Below are 17,505 nucleotides of genomic sequence, written 5' to 3'. Positions count from 1 at the left end.
GTCACCTCTCTGTCTGTACATTTATGTCCCTGCCCCGCCCTCTGGTCACCTCTCTGTCTGTACATTTATGCCCTGTCCCGCCCCAGCCCTCTGGTCACCTCTCTGTCTGTACATTTATGCCCTGTCCCGCCCCAGCCTCTGGTCACCTCTCTGTCTGTACATTTATGTCCCTGCCCCGCCCTCTGGTCACCTCTCTGTCTGTACATTATGTCCCTGCCCCAGCCTCTGGTCACCTCTCTGTCTGTACATTTATGTCCCTGCCCCAGCCTCTGGTCACCTCTCTGTCTGTACATTTATGTCCCTGCCCCGCCCTCTGGTCACCTCTCTGTCTGTACATTTATGTCCCTGCCCCGCCCTCTGGTCACCTCTCTGTCTGTACATTTATGTCCCTGCCCCGCCCTCTGGTCACCTCTCTGTCTGTACATTTATGTCCCTGCCCCAGCCTCTGGTCACCTCTCTGTCTGTACATTTATGCCCTGTCCCGCCCCAGCCTCTGGTCACCTCTCTCTCTGTACATTTATGTCCCTGCCCCAGCCTCTGGTCACCTCTCTGTCTGTACATTTATGTCCCTGCCCCAGCCTCTGGTCACCTCTCTGTCTGTACATTTATGTCCCTGCCCCAGCCTCTGGTCACCTCTCTGTCTGTACATTTATGTCCCTGCCCCAGCCTCTGGTCACCTCTCTGTCTGTACATTTATGTCCCTGCCCCAGCCTCTGGTCACCTCTCTGTCTGTACATTTATGTCCCTGCCCCAGCCCTCTGGTCACCTCTCTGTCTGTACATTTATGCCCTGTCCCGCCCCAGCCTCTGGTCACCTCTCTCTCTGTACATTTATGTCCCTGCCCCAGCCTCTGGTCACCTCTCTGTCTGTACATTTATGTCCCTGCCCCAGCCTCTGGTCACCTCTCTGTCTGTACATTTATGTCCCTGCCCCGCCTTCTGGTCACCTCTCTGTCTGTACATTTATGTCCCTGCCCCAGCCTCTGGTCACCTCTCTGTACATTTATGTCCCTGCCCCAGCCTCTGGTCACCTCTCTGTCTGTACATTTATGTCCCTGCCCCAGCCTCTGGTCACCTCTCTGTCTGTACATTTATGTCCCGCCCCAGCCTCTGGTCACCTCTCTGTCTGTACATTTATGTCCCTGCCCCAGCCTCTGGTCACCTCTCTGTCTGTACATTTATGTCCCTGCCCCGCCCTCTGGTCACCTCTCTGTCTGTACATTTATGTCCCTGCCCCAGCCTCTGGTCACCTCTCTGTCTGTACATTTATGTCCCTGCCCCAGCCTCTGGTCACCTCTCTGTCTGTACATTTATGTCCCTGCCCCAGCCTTTGGTCACCTCTCTGTCTGTACATTTATGTCCCTGTCCCCCAGCCTCTGGTCACCTCTCTGTCTGTACATTTATGTCCCTGCCCCGCCCTTTGGTCACCTCTCTGTCTGTACATTTATGCCCTGTCCCGCCCCAGCCTCTGGTCACCTCTCTGTCTGTACATTTATGCCCTGTCCCGCCCCAGCCTCTGGTCACCTCTCTGTACATTTATGCCCTGTCCGGCTGCTTGTGCTTCAGATCTACAGATGGTGAACATTACCCTGCGGGTATTATCACGCCCTGTGGCCCTGGAGCTGCCCTCACTCTACCAGCGCTTGGGGCTGGATTACGAGGAGCGGGTGCTGCCCTCCATAGTCAATGAAGTACTGAAGAGCGTGGTGGCCAAGTTCAACGCCTCCCAGCTGATCACGCAGCGAGCGCAGGTACTGGGAGGGGGAGGGAGCTCAAGCCGACATCACCCACCGGGGAAATAGACTTTTGTGTTCAGGTCTTCCTCTCCTCTAGGTGTCTCTGCTGATCCGCCGGGAGCTGACAGAGAGAGCAAAGGACTTTAGCCTGATCCTGGACGACGTGGCCATCACTGAGCTGAGCTTCAGCCGGGAGTACACGGCTGCCGTGGAGTCCAAGCAAGTGGGTAAGTGCCAGAGTGGGGGAGAGGCCCAGTCGCGCTCTCATCCTGTTGCAGGGGCTGTCTGACGGGGGTCTCTCTCTTTCTCTAGCCCAGCAGGAGGCTCAGCGTGCTCAGTTCCTGGTAGAGAAGGCAAAACAGGAGCAGAAGCAGAAGATCGTGCAGGCAGAGGGAGAGGCCGAGGCAGCTAAGATGATATCCTGTGAATGCTTCCCCGGGCCCCCAATCCGTAGGCTCACATGAAGGGAGTAAGGTGCATGGCACTGACCCTAGCTCTTGACCTTGGCGAGTGTCTTGGTGTCTTTGGGGTTCGCTGGTAAGCGAGGTTCCTGCTCTGGTGCAGGGATGAGAGGGATTCGCTGTACTGCCACACCAGCTTCCTCGTGGTTACAGCACTGCGAGCCTGAGGGGGGCAGGGGAGCCATCTCTAGGAAATACTGGAACAGAATAATTCTGTGTTTTCCTTTACCCCTCCTCTTGGTCACATCGGTGATGCGCTAAGCACAAACCCTGGATACCTGAAACTGCGCCGAATCCGTGCAGCACAGAGCATCGCCAAAACGGTGAGAAATCAGTCTCTCTCTCTCTCTCTCTCTCAGATTAAGGAAATATTCCTGAACACTTCCGCATGTTTTGTCAAAGTAATACATAAAGCAATTAAAAAAAGAAAAACATGCATATTATGTACGTGTGTACTACAGAGAACAGAAGTGACAGTAATCAGGACAAGTCCCACATTCTGGTGCTGCTGCAGATTCTCTGCTCGGGTCCCGGGTTCCGGTGCCGCTGCAGATTCTCTGCTCGGGTCCCGGGTTCCGGTGCCGCTGCAGATTCTCTGCTCGGGTCCCGGGTTCCGGTGCCGCTGCGGATTCTCTGCTCGGGTCCCGGGTTCCGGTGCCGCTGCGGATTCTCTGCTCGGGTCCCGGGTTCCGGTGCCGCTGCAGATTCTCTGCTCGGTCCCGGGTTCCGGTGCCGCTGCGATTCTCTGCTCGGGTCCGGGTTCCGGTGCCGCTGCGGATTCTCTGCTCGGATCCCGGTGCCGCTGCGGATTCTCTGCTCGGGTCCCGGGTTCCGGTGCCGCTGCGGATTCTCTGCTCGGGTCCCGGGTTCCGGTGCCGCTGCGGATTCTCTGCTCGGGTTCCGGTGCCGCTGCGGATTCTCTGCTCGGGTCCCGGGTTCCGGTGCCGCTGCGGATTCTCTGCTCGGGTCCCGGGTTCCGGTGCCGCTGCGGATTCTCTGCTCGGGTCCCGGGTTCCGGTGCCGCTCCGGATTCTCTGCTCGGGTCCCGGGTTCCGGTGTTGGTCTGGATCAGGGGTCGGGAACCCATGGCTCGCGAGCCAGATATGGCTCTTTTGAGGGCTGCATCTGGCTCGCAGACAAGTGTCGCCATACTTCGCGGTTCCCCGCTGACCCAGCTGCTCCCCGGTCCTCCGCCGCCCGGGCTTAAAATGCTGTCAGCCCGGGCGGAACGCGGCAGGACAGCTGGAGTCAGCGGCACCGGCGTGCTCTCTTCTCCTTCCCCCCCCCCCCCCCCCCCCCCCGCGGCCCGGAAGAGGAAGTGGAGAGCATCGGGTGCCTGCGCGGGGGGAAGAAGAGACCACACTAGCGTGGTCTCTTCTTCCGCGCAGGCACCCGATGCTCACCACTTCCTCTTCCGGGCCGCGGGGGGGAGGAGAAGAGAGCACGCCGACTGGAGTCATCCGGGTGCCTGCGCCGGAGTCATCGGGTGTCAGCCGGGGTGCCAGCGCTGGAGTCATCGCGCAGGCACCCGATGCTCTCCACTTCCTCTTCCGGGCCGCGGGAAGAAGAGAGCACGCCGGTGCTCTCTTCTTCCCGCGGCCCGGAAGAGGAAGTGGAGAGCATCGGGTGCCTGCGCGGGAAGACCCGCGCAGGCACGCTAGTCTCTGACGGGAAGAAAACTGCAGCGCGGCTCGGAGGAAAATGAAAATCTTCAACCGCGGCCGATGGGACTCCGCCTTCGCCTCCGCAAGGGCTGAAAATGAAGGAGGTTAGCGTTGGGAGGTGGCTGCTGCTGCCGCGAGTTCCCGGGGGGGGGAGAGAGAGAGTGAATGAGCGAGCAAGCATGTGTGTTTGAGATCCTGTGTGTGTGAGTGAGAGATTGCATGTATGTGAATGATTGAGAGCCTGTACATGTGAAAGAGAGTATGTCTGTGATTGAGAGCCTGCCTGTGTGAGAGAGAGCATGAATGTAAGTTTACCATTGGGAACCTGAATGTGTAAGTTTGTAATTGAAAACCTGTTTGTTTGAAAGAGTATGTGTGTATGATTGAGATCCTTTGTGTGTGAGAGAGATCATGTGTATGTATGATTAAGAGCCAGTGTGTATAAGTAAGAGAGAGACCATGTGTGTCTGTGTCTGATTGACAGCTGGTTTAGGTGATGGAGCATGTGAGTATGTGATTGAGAGCCTGTGTTTAAATGAGAGAGAGAGACCATGTGTGTCTGTGTGATTGAGAGCTGATTTAGGTGAGGGAGCATGTGAGTATGTGATTGAGAGCCTGTGTGTAAATGAGAGAAAGAGAGGACATGTTTGTAAGCATGTGAATGAGAGTCTGTGTGTGAGAGAAAAAGACAGCATGTATTTATGTGATTGAAAGCCTGTGTGTGTGTAAGCGTGAAAAGATAGACAGCATGTGTGTAAATGTGTAATTAAGAGCCTATATAAGTGAGAGAGAAAAAACATTTGTATATGTGAGTGACTGAGAGCATGTGTATATAGGTGTGTCATTGAGAGCCAGTGTGAGAGAGAGCGCTGGTATGTGACTGAGAGAGGAGAAAGTTCCAAGCAAACCACCCCACCTCCTGCTAATTCAGAACAATCTCAGGACACCTGGATATCAAACGTTCCCAGGTATGCAGAGCAAAAAAAATTTTTGTATCCTTATTATTTTTCATTACTGGATCTTTGTGTCTGCTATTTTGAAATATTTTGTTGGTATCTGGAAATGTTTTATATGAGTTTTTAATTATTGGATATTCCACTTATCAGCTGTTTCGAAATATGTTCTTTTTGTTAGTACAGTTTTACTGCTGATGATTTTATATTTCTTGATTTGTTTTATAAGGATGTGTGATGTTTCTTTTTTCCTTTGTTACACTGCATACAGAGACTCTGGCTTGTTGCAGTTTCCAATTCAGTTTTTGTCTGCATGCTTCTTGTTATGCGTTTTGGTCTCTTTATTCTATGTTAGGTGAGGGACAGCACGTGATTCAGGTGAGGTTTTCTGCTGGCGTGTAGTTTCTGTGTAGGACTCTATAGCAGCCTGACTTGGTCTGTTTTCCTAATAGGAGATGTATTGGTGTCTTAAGGCCTGGTGTAATATTTTCAGAGACTTATTGTACTTTAAAAGTGTGATCTTACATAAAATGCACACATTTACTTGTATTTAGTTTTAAACATATTGTATGGCTCTCATGGAATTACATTTTAAAATATGTGGCGTTTATGGCTCTCTCAGCCAAAAAGGTTCCTGACCCCTGGTCTGGATTGTCTTAATTTTGCAATTAATACATATGAGATTAGTCATAAACCCACAAAAGACAGAAATAATTCTTTTAAATAGGAAAATTCCATCCTCATCCCCAATACCGATAGCAACGCTGAGTGATTTAGACAAAAATAAAATATCTGATCATGGCTGGGATTTAGGATTTATAATCGACAGCAATCGATCAATGAAAAAACATTAGCCAAAAGATTAAAAAATGTCTGCTATAAATTAAATATCCTGAAATGTTTAAAGCCTCTGCTCTCATACGAGGACTTCAGGGCAGTGTTACAAGCATTGATTTTCAGCGATTTTGACTATTATTACTTATTTACCTATAAACACAAGACTTTCAGTACAGTTATTACAAAATGCAACAGCCAGAATATTAACGGGTAATAAGTGTATATCAGACCTATCTTAAAATCATTGCATTGCCTGCCAGTTAAATTCATTTTATTGTAAATAATAGCATCTACCTTATAAATGGCCTGTGACCGACGGCCCGCAAATGCGCAGTAGAGCGCAGCTCTACTGCGCATGTGCGGGCAAGGATGTCGATCAGAAAATAAAAATGGCGGTGGGGCCGCAGGAGCGGGAGGAGAAGCAGCGGCGCCGCGCGCGCGCGCGGTGCCGCTGCTTCTCCTCCCCAGATCTGCCGGCAGATCTCGGGGGGGGGGGGGGGTGTCACTCCCGCGCCCCCCCCACCGAGATCTGCCGGCAGGAGCGGGAGGAGAAGCAGCGGCGCCGCTACTTCTCCTCCCCAGATCTGCCGGCAGATCTCGGGGGGGGTCACTGCCGCGCGCGCGGGAGTGACCCCCCCCGAGATCTGCCGGCAGGAGCGGGAGGAGTTAATGGAGCCGGGTGAGGGTTGCGGGAAGTCGCGCTTACGGCGCCGGGAGGAAATGGAGGGGGGTGAAGGGAGGGAGAGGGGGACTGAGTGAGTGGGAGGGAGAGGGGGACTGAGTGAGTGGGAGGGAGGGAGAGGGGGGACTGAGTGGGAGGGAGTGAGGGGAGAGGGGGGACTGAGTGAGAGGAGAGGGAGGGTGGAGAGGAGTGGGTGGGGGAGGGGGGTGGTGAAGAGTGAGGGGAGAGAGAATGAGGGGGAGGTGAGAGACAGAGGGATGTAGCCCGTTTTAACGGGCTTTACGGCTTGTTGTTTTATATTTGAATGTATAGATTTTAGGTTTCTATATATTTTATTGTAAACCGCCATGATTCATAATGACTGTGTGTGTGTATACATATAGACACACACTGTCAGATTTCATATATATATGATATATGCTCAGATCCGGGGTTCTGGTGCTGGTCCGGATTGTCTCTGCTCAGATCCGGGGTTCTGGTGCTGGTCCGGATTGTCTCTGCTCAGATCCTGGGTTCTGGTGCTGGTCCGGATTGTCTCTGCTCAGATCCAGGTTCTGGAGCTGGTCCGTATTGTCTCTGCTCGGATCCTGGTTCTGGCCCGGGGGCAGGATCCCACAGACTCTGCTGCTCTCGCTGCTGTTTCTCCTCTTTCCCCCAGGATTAGACGCAGGTTTTCCTGCTCCTTCTTTTGTGGGAAGTCTGTGATTTTCCTCTTCTCTCTTTGCCCTATACACAGTGCAGGGGAAATGCATGGCTGGTTCTGGTTCTCGAGTGCTGCACTGCATGCAGAGTCTGTGGCTTCTCGGGATTTCCAATTAGGTATTTTTGTCTGCGTGTTGCTATTTCTAATTTGCAACCCCTTATTCTGTATTTGGTTAGGGGCTGCCCATGTTCTGTGTGTGTAGCTGGGGAGTGGTTTTCTGCTAGCATGCGTTACTGTGTAGGGATATCAGGCCTTGGTCTGTTTTCCCAGTAGGTATATTGAGGTCATAGGGTCAGTGTGATATGTGCAGTGCTGCCTTTTCATAGTTGGAGTTGTTACTGTGAGAGCCCTGGCAGTGCTGTTGTGCTGTGGCAGGTTTGCTCTATAGGTGCTGAGTGTGTGTTTTGCAGGGTGTGTGTTGTCACTCAGTGTTTGTTAGTGGAGGGAATTTGTGTGGCTGGTAGTGAGGTGACCCCAGAATGTGAATATTCTTGTTCTATTCATACCCTGGATCAGTCCAGAACAAGTGGGTTTATGCCTCCCTGCCAGCAGATGGAGGCAGAGAACAAAACTTTGAAGCCCTGCTGCATAACCGAGAGAGCCACCTGCAGTCCCTCAGTATTTCTCTGTCTCCAGCAGATGGGAGAGGTGCAAACTGCAGTTCTTTTGAAGTTATTTATTTATTTAAGGTTTTTTTATACCGGCATTCATGAAAAAATTCACATCATGTCGGTTTACATAAAAAACAGGGGTGCGATGAATACAACAACGAACATAAACGTGAAGAAGAGATGCAGTTACAATTAACAAGGGCTGTTGAACTGGGGTGGAGGAATTAAAGAGAGAGAGAAGAGGTTAATTATATACAAGTATACAATATGTACAGCTACTCTGCCTCCGCCCCTGCCCCCACTGCACCCAAAAGGACTTGAGGAGGATCGAATAGTTCCACGTGGGCAGACTCTGGGCCACTCTCTCCCGAGTCTGCCGGCTCTGCAGTGCCAGAGGCTGGGGACAACGTTGAGAAGGTTGTGCTTGCAGTCGCTTGGTGAGACTCCCCGAGGTGCTGGGTTTCTTTGTGGGGCATCCCTCGGGTCGAGCCGGGTGACGGGGGGTTGGATGCCCCTGACTGTGTAAGCCTGCTGGTACCAGAAGGGGACTGGCCCCCTCCTGCCTGCCGCTGTCTCTTTTTCAGGAAAGTACCCCTTACGTTTTTTGGTTTTTCTTTTAAAACAAAGTAAAAGAGACGGGAGATTCAGTCTCTGTTCGGTGCCGGGGCAGCAGGGCTCAGGGGATCGGCAGGAGCGTGACTGAGGTGGGCGCCACGTGAGTCAGGTCGGCCCACCGAAGGTTTCCCGTGAGGCGCTTCTGTCGGCATTGGGCGCGCTCGGGCTGCGTTCTGTTTGTCGACCGCGTTTTCTCACGAGGGCTTGCAGGGCCCGTGGGCTCTGGTCAGCCCCGTTCAGTTCCCGCTCCCTCTGCACGGGCTCTGCATCGGGGGGGGGGGGGGGGGGCTGCTAAGACCAGAAGGGCCTCCTGATCCTCTCGGGCCACAGCTGTGGTCAATGCGGGGGTCTTCACTGCCTGTGCGCGCGGGGGAACGCGCTCAGGGGCCCCCACCCGGCAGGGAGTCCTGTGGTTTTAGGGGGCTGAGGGGAGGGCAGACTCGGAGGACTGAGGATCCGGAGGGATTTTCTCCAGAGTTTGTTCTGCCTTTGTAGGAAGGGAACGGCAGCAAAGAGATCCAGGGAGAGACTGCCGGTTCCGCCCAAAACACCAAAGTTGGTACTGGCGGGCGGTTCTGGGATTTGCAGAAATGCCTGGGCTTGCGTCACGCTGAGGCGGAAGGTGGCCCCAGTGCCCTAGATGACTCGGATGAGGTTACAGAGGATCCTGCGTCTCCACAGGGGGGGTGGATCCAGATGGGAGTCAGACTCGAGATCTGCATGAGGTGGTGACCCTCGGGTGATCCGTCTGAGGAGGAGGAGGAGCTGCTCCTTCTCATCCCTCAGGTGTTGGAGGAACTGGGGGTTTAGCTGTCGCAGGAAGAGTCGGACAATGAAGGGGTGAATCTGGTCCTGGATGGGCTGCGTAGTCCTCTCGATGCCTTTCCTTTACCTAAGAAGATTCAGAAGCCGATCAGCGGGGAGTGGGATTTCCTGGAAGCAGGCTTGAAGGTCGGTAGGGCTAGGGCAAAGCTATGTCCTTTGACGGAGGAGCAATGGATCGTCTGAAGACGCCTAAGCTTGATGCGACGGTCTCTGCGGTGACCAGGGTCCCAGTGACAGGGTCCGCTGCTCTTAGGGATGTGCAAGTTGGGAATTCAATGGAAGCGTATGTGTGAGGTGTCGGTCACGTATGTGTGAGGTGTCGGTCACTCTGTGCCAGCTCGATGCAAAGGGCCTGCGTGTGCTGGGTGCAGAAGGCGAGCTCAGCGAGGCTCATTCGTATGTGTGAGGTGTCGGTCACTCTGTGCCAGCTCGATGCAAAGGGCCTGCGTGTGCTGGGTGCAGAAGGCAGGCTCAGCGAGGCTCATTCGTATGTGTGAGGTGTCGGTCACTCTGTGCCAGCTCGATGCAGAGGGCCTGCGTGTGCTGGGTGCAGAAGGCAGGCTCAGCGAGGCTCATTCGTATGTGTGAGGTGTCGGTCACTCTGTGCCAGCTCCATGCAAAGGGCCTGCGTGTGCTGGGTGCAGAAGGCGTGCTCAGCGAGGCTCATTCGTATGTGTGAGGTGTCGGTCACTCTGTGCCAGCTCCATGCAAAGGGCCTGCGTGTGCTGGGTGCAGAAGGCGTGCTCAGCGAGGCTCTTTCGGCACGTTTGGTGTGACGTGACGTACGTGGCTGATGCGCTGTATGATTTGGGGCCTACGTTCGCCAGGAGCAAGGTCTCGGTAGCTGTGCACAGGCTTCTGTGGTTGCGCAATTGTTCGGCAGATGTGGTCCAAGCCTCAGCTGTGTAATCTTCCTTTTAAAGGGAAGTTACTATTTGGGGAGGATCTGGATCAGTTCCAAAGGGAAGAGATTGCCGGAGGATAGGAAGAGCAATAAGAAGACCTTTCCTCCCCGGTCCCATTTCTGGGATTTGAGGAGGTTCCCTTCCAACAAAAGGGCTTTTGTCTCGTGGCTCGACAGGTTAATCGGAACCGGTAATTTCCACTCTGCTTCAGGCTAGGCAGCCTTCCACGTCTGTGGTCTATGTCAGGCTCGGGAAGGTTTTTGGGTCTTCGGCCACAGCTGGATCTTCTGACCTTGGGAGTCCTTTCTGGAACCGGGGTTGTCTAAGGGCCTGGCCTATAGGTCGCTCCGTGTCCAGGTTGCAGCCTTGGGTGGTTTGTGGGGAAGGTCGTTGGCCTCTCATCACGATGTAGTTTGTTTCATGGATGGGGTTAAGCATTTACGGCACCGGGTTCGGAAGCTGTGTCCAGATTGGGACCTCAGTTTAGTTTTGCAGCTTCTCTGAAGGCCCTTACGCTGAAGTCGGTATCTCTGATTGCTGTTTCGCAGCTTCAGGCTCTGTCTTGTTGAGACTGCGGATGACAGGGTGATCTTGCCTACGGTTCCATCCTTTTTGCCGAAAGTTGTTTCTGCTTTCCATGTGAGTTTCCGGAATGGTCTAGGGATTCAGTGCAGGATAGGGACCTTCATCTTCTGGCTGTCACTGCTAACTTTTGGCGATCGGACCATCTCTTTGTGGTGTTCGGTGGAGCTCGGCCTCTATTTGTAAGGGTCTTGCAATTCTGAGGGGGTTCAAGGCGCATTGGACTGGGCCGCAGGTGGCCTCCTGGGCGAAGTCTCAGTATCTCCCTTACAGACTGCAGTGGGGTCCTCCTCGCCGCGTACTTTCACCGCTTGGCTGTTTGAGCGCGAGAGGAGGTAACGTTCGTTGGAAGTGTGTTGAGAGCAGGTCTTTCGGGTTCCCGCCCGGTGCTTGGGTACATCCCAGGAGTCTGCACTGATCCGGGTAGGTACAGGGAAAGGAACATTGGTTCTTCCCTGCTAACTTTCCTTCCTGTAGTACCACGGATCAGTCCAGGGACCCGCCCCGTTGCTGCCAAAAGACTGAATTTCCACTTCCCTCTGCTGGGTGAGGGGATATTAATGAATTTGTGGTTGGGGTTAGATTCATACTGAGGGACTGCAGGTGGCAGTAAAGCTTTCTCCTTGCACCCACTCCTGATTTTATAAATCAGATCCCTGCGGCACTTCACTATTCACCTATTGCAAAACTGACCATGAAGTTCTACACTTTTATCTGTAATCTTTATCTTTTATTTAAATGTATTAATCGCCTAAAAAACCCAGAGGCGATGTACAGCATGGAACATACCTAAAATAATAATTATGCACTACATATATATATCAGCAAAAATACGTGAACATAGACAAAGAGGAGATGCTTATTCACACCTTCAGAGAGCTGTAACAGCTTAGTAAGGCACAACCGAAATCTGGGCTGGCTGTGCCCCATTGAGCTGTATCTATTTGACCAGACGTTTTGTAGCGACTTTAGAGCTGATTTAAAGTCCTGAAATGCACTTCCTGTCCGGCTGAGCTATGCATAGTCCTAAGGTGTGCTCTAGCTTCTTGGTTATATTGGTAAAATTTGGCTTTTTCTGGAAAATCTCCATTTCTGTCTTTTCTGGATTCACTTGTAGATCTCTAGCAGTGCTCCTGGGGTGGGGGAATCATCTGATGCTAACGGGTGGGGCTCAGGCCACATCCCTGTCTCCTGTCTGCAGGTCGTGTATCTTTACCTGACAGCTGATAGGTGAATACATGCATTTACCTCTGCTGCTCTAACAGATTCCTGCTCCTCTCTCCTCAGCTGGCGACTTCTCAGAACCGCGTGTATCTGAACGCTGAGAGTCTGGTGCTAAACCTGCAGGACGAGGCCTTCACCAGGTGACAGAGCGCTAGCTCCCACTTCCCTCCGTCCCCCAATTCTCGACAAGTGCATGTGTGTGTGTGAGAACAGAAAATATTTTAAACTAATGCGGTCTTCTCTTCTCTTCCCTTTCTCTCCATGGCCTGTCCGTGTCATCTCACAGGGGCAGGTAAGCTATTTCCATCATTATTACTAATAATAATATGAAGGAAAATTGGTCCTTACATGCTAATTTTCATTCCTGTAATACCTCAGATCAGTCCAGACTCCTGCACTTTGCCTCCCTTCCAGTAGATGGAGACAGAGAAAGTTTCACAGCCACCGGCACATAACCTGTTGTGCCGCCTGTAGCCCCTCACTATTACTATTATTTACCCAAGCCGATACCATAAAAGACCTCTAACAGATTTTAGAATCGATAATTCTCGAATGAGCAGAGGAAACTACATATAACCATAGAGGATCTTAAAAACTTTACGGAGAAAAAAAACCCTATGCCATTCTTCAGACGATAAAGTCAGTAGACAAAAGACAAATCGTGTGGGCTCTCCAAAAGTGCCCACTCCCTTCGGGAGTCTGGACTGATCCGTGGTACTAGAGGAACGAAAATTAGCAGGTAAGAACCAATTGTCCTCTCCCTGTAGTACCCGGATCAGTCCAGGACAGCTGGGATGTACCCAAGCTTCTCTAACCGGGTGGGACTGTGAGAGTCCCGCTCGATGGATGCTCCGATACCAGCAACTTCTGGCGCGTGAACGTCCAATCTGTGGTGTCTGGCAAAGACTTCCAAGCAGCCGCCCTGCAAATCTCTTGCAGCAGCACTTTCTAACCTCCCGCCCAGGAGTCGAAGGAGCCTTTAACCCTTCCGGGATAGGACGACGATGACGACAAATGTAAGCCACGTGCACTCGTGGCTTTCAAAGCCTTCGCACCCTTTTTGTGCCACTCCACATCCCAAAAAGGTGATCCGAGAATCTGAAACTGTTGGTGACCTTGTCTGACATCCAAACGCCTTAGGTCTTTGGCGTGAGGCATCCCAAGCTCCAGATGAGCAAACGCTGGACGTTTGTTTATTTATTTTTAACTTTTATATACCGATCTTCTTGTATAGAATACAAATCAAACCGGTTTACAATGGAACAATAACCTCGCATGAGAGCGTTACATAGAACCTTAAAGACAGAATAAACTTTGAATAAATAACATTGAACAGTTAATAAATGAGATACAAAGGACTTAATGAGGTAGCGATGCCCTGGCGCTAGCCTGAAGAGCTATGTGACATTGATCAAGAAGGAAGTTCCACGGATTTGACTTGTGGAATGCCGAAACCACCCCCAAATCTGAGGTCCATAAAAAAGGCTCCCTGCAGGTCGAGGCTTGAAGTTCAGAGATCTTCTGGCCGAACAAATAGCCACCAAGAAAACCCATCTTCAAAGTGAGCTCCTTTTAAGAGGCTGAAACGGCGTCGCACGCATTTCTTTGAGAACAAAGTTAAGACTCCAAGAGGGACGTACAGACTGAGTAGGAGGCCGCAAATGCATTGCCCCTCTGAGGAAACGCGCCACATCTGGACGTGACGCCAGAGGCTTTCCATGAACCTGGCCTCGAAAACAGCCCAGAGCCGAAACCTGCACTGTTAGGAAGCTGGAAGACAGACCTTTCATCAACCCTTTCTGCAGATAAGCCCGGGTCTGCGCCACTGACGCTTGCTGCGGATTGATCTTTTGCTCAGTGCCCCAAGACTCAAATCCCCCAGACCCTGACATACTCCAGAGAGGTGGAAGTCTCTTGATCCTACAATAGCATCCTCAGGATATCCCTTCTTTCTTAAGTGCCGCCTCTCTACAGCCAAGCCACTAGACAAGTGATCTGCCTGATCTAAAAATATGGGTCCCTGACATAGCTGGTTCATAGATGACCCAGCCTCAAAGGTCCATCCAGCGCCAGATTGACCAGATCCGTGAACCAAGGACTCCGGGGCCATCCGAATTATCCTTCTTGGATTGAGCTCTATTTTCCTCACTAACTTTTTCTCAACAGCAGCCACGGTGGAAATATATAAATCAGTATATCGCTTGGCCAAGGAGGAACCAAAACATTGACCCCTTCCGCTCCTCGCTCTCTCCTGCAGCTGAAGAATCGAGGCGCCTTGGCATACCGCTGAGTCGCCATTACATCCATGAGGAACACCCCATCTGTAGGTAATGACACACTTCGCTTCTTCCAATAGCCCCCATTCTCCGGGATCTACCTGCTGCCAGCTGAGAAAGTTGGCCTGCACGTTGTCTGACCCCGCAGTGTGGGAGGCTGCTATCAGACAGATGCTGCTCTGCCCAACACATGAGCACCTCCACTTCCTGAGCCACTGCTAGACTCTTGGTCCCCCCTTGACAGTTGATGTGGGCTACCATCGTCGCGTTGTCGGACAGAAACCTGACTGGGCGGTTGTGCAGCAGAGGTGAAAACACCTGGAGGGCTAACCGTACTGCTCTCGTCTTGAGTTGATTGATGGACCATGACGTCTCCTCTGATGACCATTGACCTTGGATAGACTGGGACCGGCATACTGCTCCCCAGCCGGAGAGGCTGGCATTGGGAGCAACCTCCAAGTCTACACCACAGCTCAACTGGCGTCGCAAAAGCCACCACGACAGACTGGACTTTGCTGAATCGATAAGCGGTAGGAGAAGATTAAACTGTTCTGAGCAGGGATCCCAGCAGGATAACAACGCCTGTTGAAGGGGGCCGCATATGAGCAAATGCCCAGAGAATGAGTTCCAAGGAAAGTGCCATGGAGCCAGGAACCTGTAAGGAATCCCATACCCTGGGCACACAGGCCTGCAAGAGACTCCACACTGGGACTGCTCCTCCGTGAGAAAAACCTTCCCCACTCGGGTTTCGAAAAGTGGCCCCAGAAAATCCAGTACTTGGGAGGGGAGAAGCTGGCTCTTGGATAAGTTCACTATCCAACCCAACGACTGCAAGCAGCACAACACTACCTCCACCGCTTGCTTGCACAGGTCTTCCGACTTTGCTGGAATCAGCCAGTCGTCCAGATACGAGTGCACAGGCCTTCTCTCCACTACCATCACCTTGGCGAAGGTCCGGGAAGCTGTCACCAAGCCGTTCGAAAGGGCACTAACTTGAAAATGCTCTCCTAGGACCATGAACCAGAGATCTCTCTGATGGTCCAGGTGGATCCTGATTCCTGATATGCAGATACGTCTCCGGCAGATCCAGGGTTGCCAAGAACTCTCCTCTTCGAACCGCCGCGATGACGGAACGCAGAGTTTCCATCCGAAAACAAGGAAATTTGAGAGCTAGATTCACTTTCTTTAAGTCCAGAAGTGGGCGGAACGCCCCGTTCTATTTGGGCACCACAAAATAAATGGAGTAATGACCCGTTCTTTGCTCCTGCGGAGGTGTGGGAACTATGGCCCCTAGCAGACGCTCGAGAGTTTAAGCACGATCCGCTTCTTTTCCGTCGTAGCACAGGGAGACACTATAAAGAGGCTTTGCAGTGGACGAGCAAACTCTAAAGCGTAGAACAAACCTGTCCGATGTGATCTTGGCCCGCTCCTTGTGAAATTGAGTAAGATGACAGAGGAGTGGCCCAGCTGCTTTCTCTTTCTTTTTTTTTGAGGTTCAGAACTGCAGGTTTTGCACCTCCTGCATCTGCTGGAGACAGAGAAATACTGAGGGACTGCAGGTGGCGCAGCGGGTTATGTGCCGGTGGCTGTGAAACTCTGTCTCCACCTGCTGGCTGGGAGGCAAAACCCAGGAGTCTGGACTGATCCGGGTACGTACAGGGAAAGTAGAGAATACTATGGACTGACCACTGCTGGACACACAATGCTGGGCTTGATGGACCCTCGGTCTTACGTTCTTACTAAAGGGGGGGGTGTTAAGGAAGTGCCAGGGTAGATCCCTGGGCCGTTTGTTGTAGAGGTAATTAATACTCCTGACCATCTAATGAAGTGATAATGCGGTTGTACTCTGGGTCCCGTGTGCATGCATCCCTTACCCCTCACCCGCTCACATCACATGAGGGGCTCTTATGCTGAAACAAGGGCCTTGGCCCTCCTCGGCGTTCCCCTCCCTGTTCTGCGTTGGATCAGGTTAATGCTCGGTCTTTCTTCCTGCAGTGACAGCCTGATTCCCAAAGCGGCAAAGAAATGAAGAGCGTCCCCCGCAGGCCCTCCCTGCCTCATGGAGTTTGTGCAAGGCAAGAGAGGGGGAAACCGGAGGAAGCGTTGCCTTTTTATAAGAACTTTTGTAACCGCAGTTTCTGATGTGGTGAGGCATCCACTGATCCTTTAATTATGGTAATTACAGGCTCGTGCCACGCTGGGCTTACAGCAGGGGCAGGCCGGAGTCTGTTCTGTCCCAGCTGGAAGCAAATGGAGGGAGGGATAGAGAGTGTGGACCCCCCCTCCCCCACCAGCAGGGCCGGCACCATTCCTGAAGACGCCATCTACAATTATGTGGTGTCCATTTAATACTCCCACCCCCACCCCCCTCTGCATCTTCAGGAACCAAAAGCAAAATTGTTTGCAGATGTAAAGTATGAAAGAGACTGAATAAAATCTTATTTCTCAGCCGTTGCTAGTGCGCTGGCTTCATTGTGCACAAGAAAACACCGTACGGGAGGCTGCAGAACTGCTCTGTATTTTTTATTTTTTTTCACTTCTGGGCAGCAGTAATTAGCAGCAAGAAACAAACTTTACAGAGAAACATCTTTCTAAAAGCTCATGAGAAACAGGGGAGCTGCAGCCGGAGCCCAGCTCGGCTAGGGCGAGAGAAATCTCCTTCAGGCGGGGCAGCCCTCGCGCTAGCTTGCTGCTGCGGTTCTTCCATAGGTTTGGTGGCAGCAGTGGGATATTACACACACATGGGTTAGGTTCTGCAGGAAGCCCCCTCCCACGAGCAAGCTAATGGGTACAGCGTAGTAACGAAAGGGGGCAGGCAGGACAGAGACACAACGCAGCCTAGAGGCACTGGAAGTGCGCATTGAGTGAGTGGCAGCCGATTAAGAGAGAGACTTGCGTTTCCAACTGGAATACTCTTATGGTGCCCCTCTCAAAGGGGGTGATGATAAAACTAGCCTGAGGATCACGCCCATCACCTCTGCTCAGTGCAGCAGACGCTGCAGAGCCCATCTAGCTGCCGAAGCTCAGGCTGCGCGTCGCCACTCTAGCAGCCCAGGACGCTGGCAGGGGAGGGGGAGAGAAACGTCACCCATGACGCTGGCCTCTATCAAACACCGCAGCGGCCTGGGGCAGTGATTGTGCCTGGCCCCCCAGCGCTGCCCTGGCCCTATCTGGTTCCGTGCGTCCCTGCTGGGCGGGGGGGGGGGGGTCAAAGGTCATTGGGAAGCAATGATTCACGCTGCCGTCTCTGAGGAGGAGACGAGCAAGGGCAATCTGTGCAGCCAGGGTGCATTTCAGAGCTCCCCAGGGTGTTAAGATTTGCAGGATGCAGAGAGGCTTGGCCCGTCACAGGGAAGCACAGATTGCCATGTTCCAATGCGAACCCTGCGATCTGCTCGCACACTCGCAGCAGCTCTTCCCTCCCACCCACGG

At 52.6% G+C, this 17,505-nt stretch overlaps 1 protein-coding gene across 4 annotated transcripts in view; it reads left to right on the top strand.

Annotated features, from left to right (window-relative positions):
• PHB2 (prohibitin 2) overlaps positions 1-16,524 on the top strand; it is a 28,361-nt gene extending 11,837 nt beyond the window's left edge. For all 4 annotated transcript variants that reach the window (XM_029581877.1, XM_029581875.1, XM_029581876.1 and 1 more), the window contains exons 5-11: positions 1,566-1,750; positions 1,833-1,962; positions 2,048-2,151; positions 2,442-2,519; positions 11,861-11,937; positions 12,084-12,089; positions 16,069-16,524. In XM_029581877.1, the coding sequence (XP_029437737.1) occupies positions 1,566-1,750; positions 1,833-1,962; positions 2,048-2,151; positions 2,442-2,519; positions 11,861-11,937; positions 12,084-12,089; positions 16,069-16,102 (614 nt within the window). In that variant the 3' untranslated portion in view covers positions 16,103-16,524. The remainder of the gene's footprint in view (positions 1-1,565; positions 1,751-1,832; positions 1,963-2,047; positions 2,152-2,441; positions 2,520-11,860; positions 11,938-12,083; positions 12,090-16,068) is intronic.
• Positions 16,525-17,505: the final 981 nt, after the last annotated feature.

This window comes from Rhinatrema bivittatum, chromosome 16 (assembly GCF_901001135.1).
Source record: "Rhinatrema bivittatum chromosome 16, aRhiBiv1.1, whole genome shotgun sequence".
Lineage (NCBI taxonomy): Eukaryota > Metazoa > Chordata > Amphibia > Gymnophiona > Rhinatrematidae > Rhinatrema > Rhinatrema bivittatum.
This window is presented reverse-complemented; position numbering and strand designations above follow the sequence as displayed.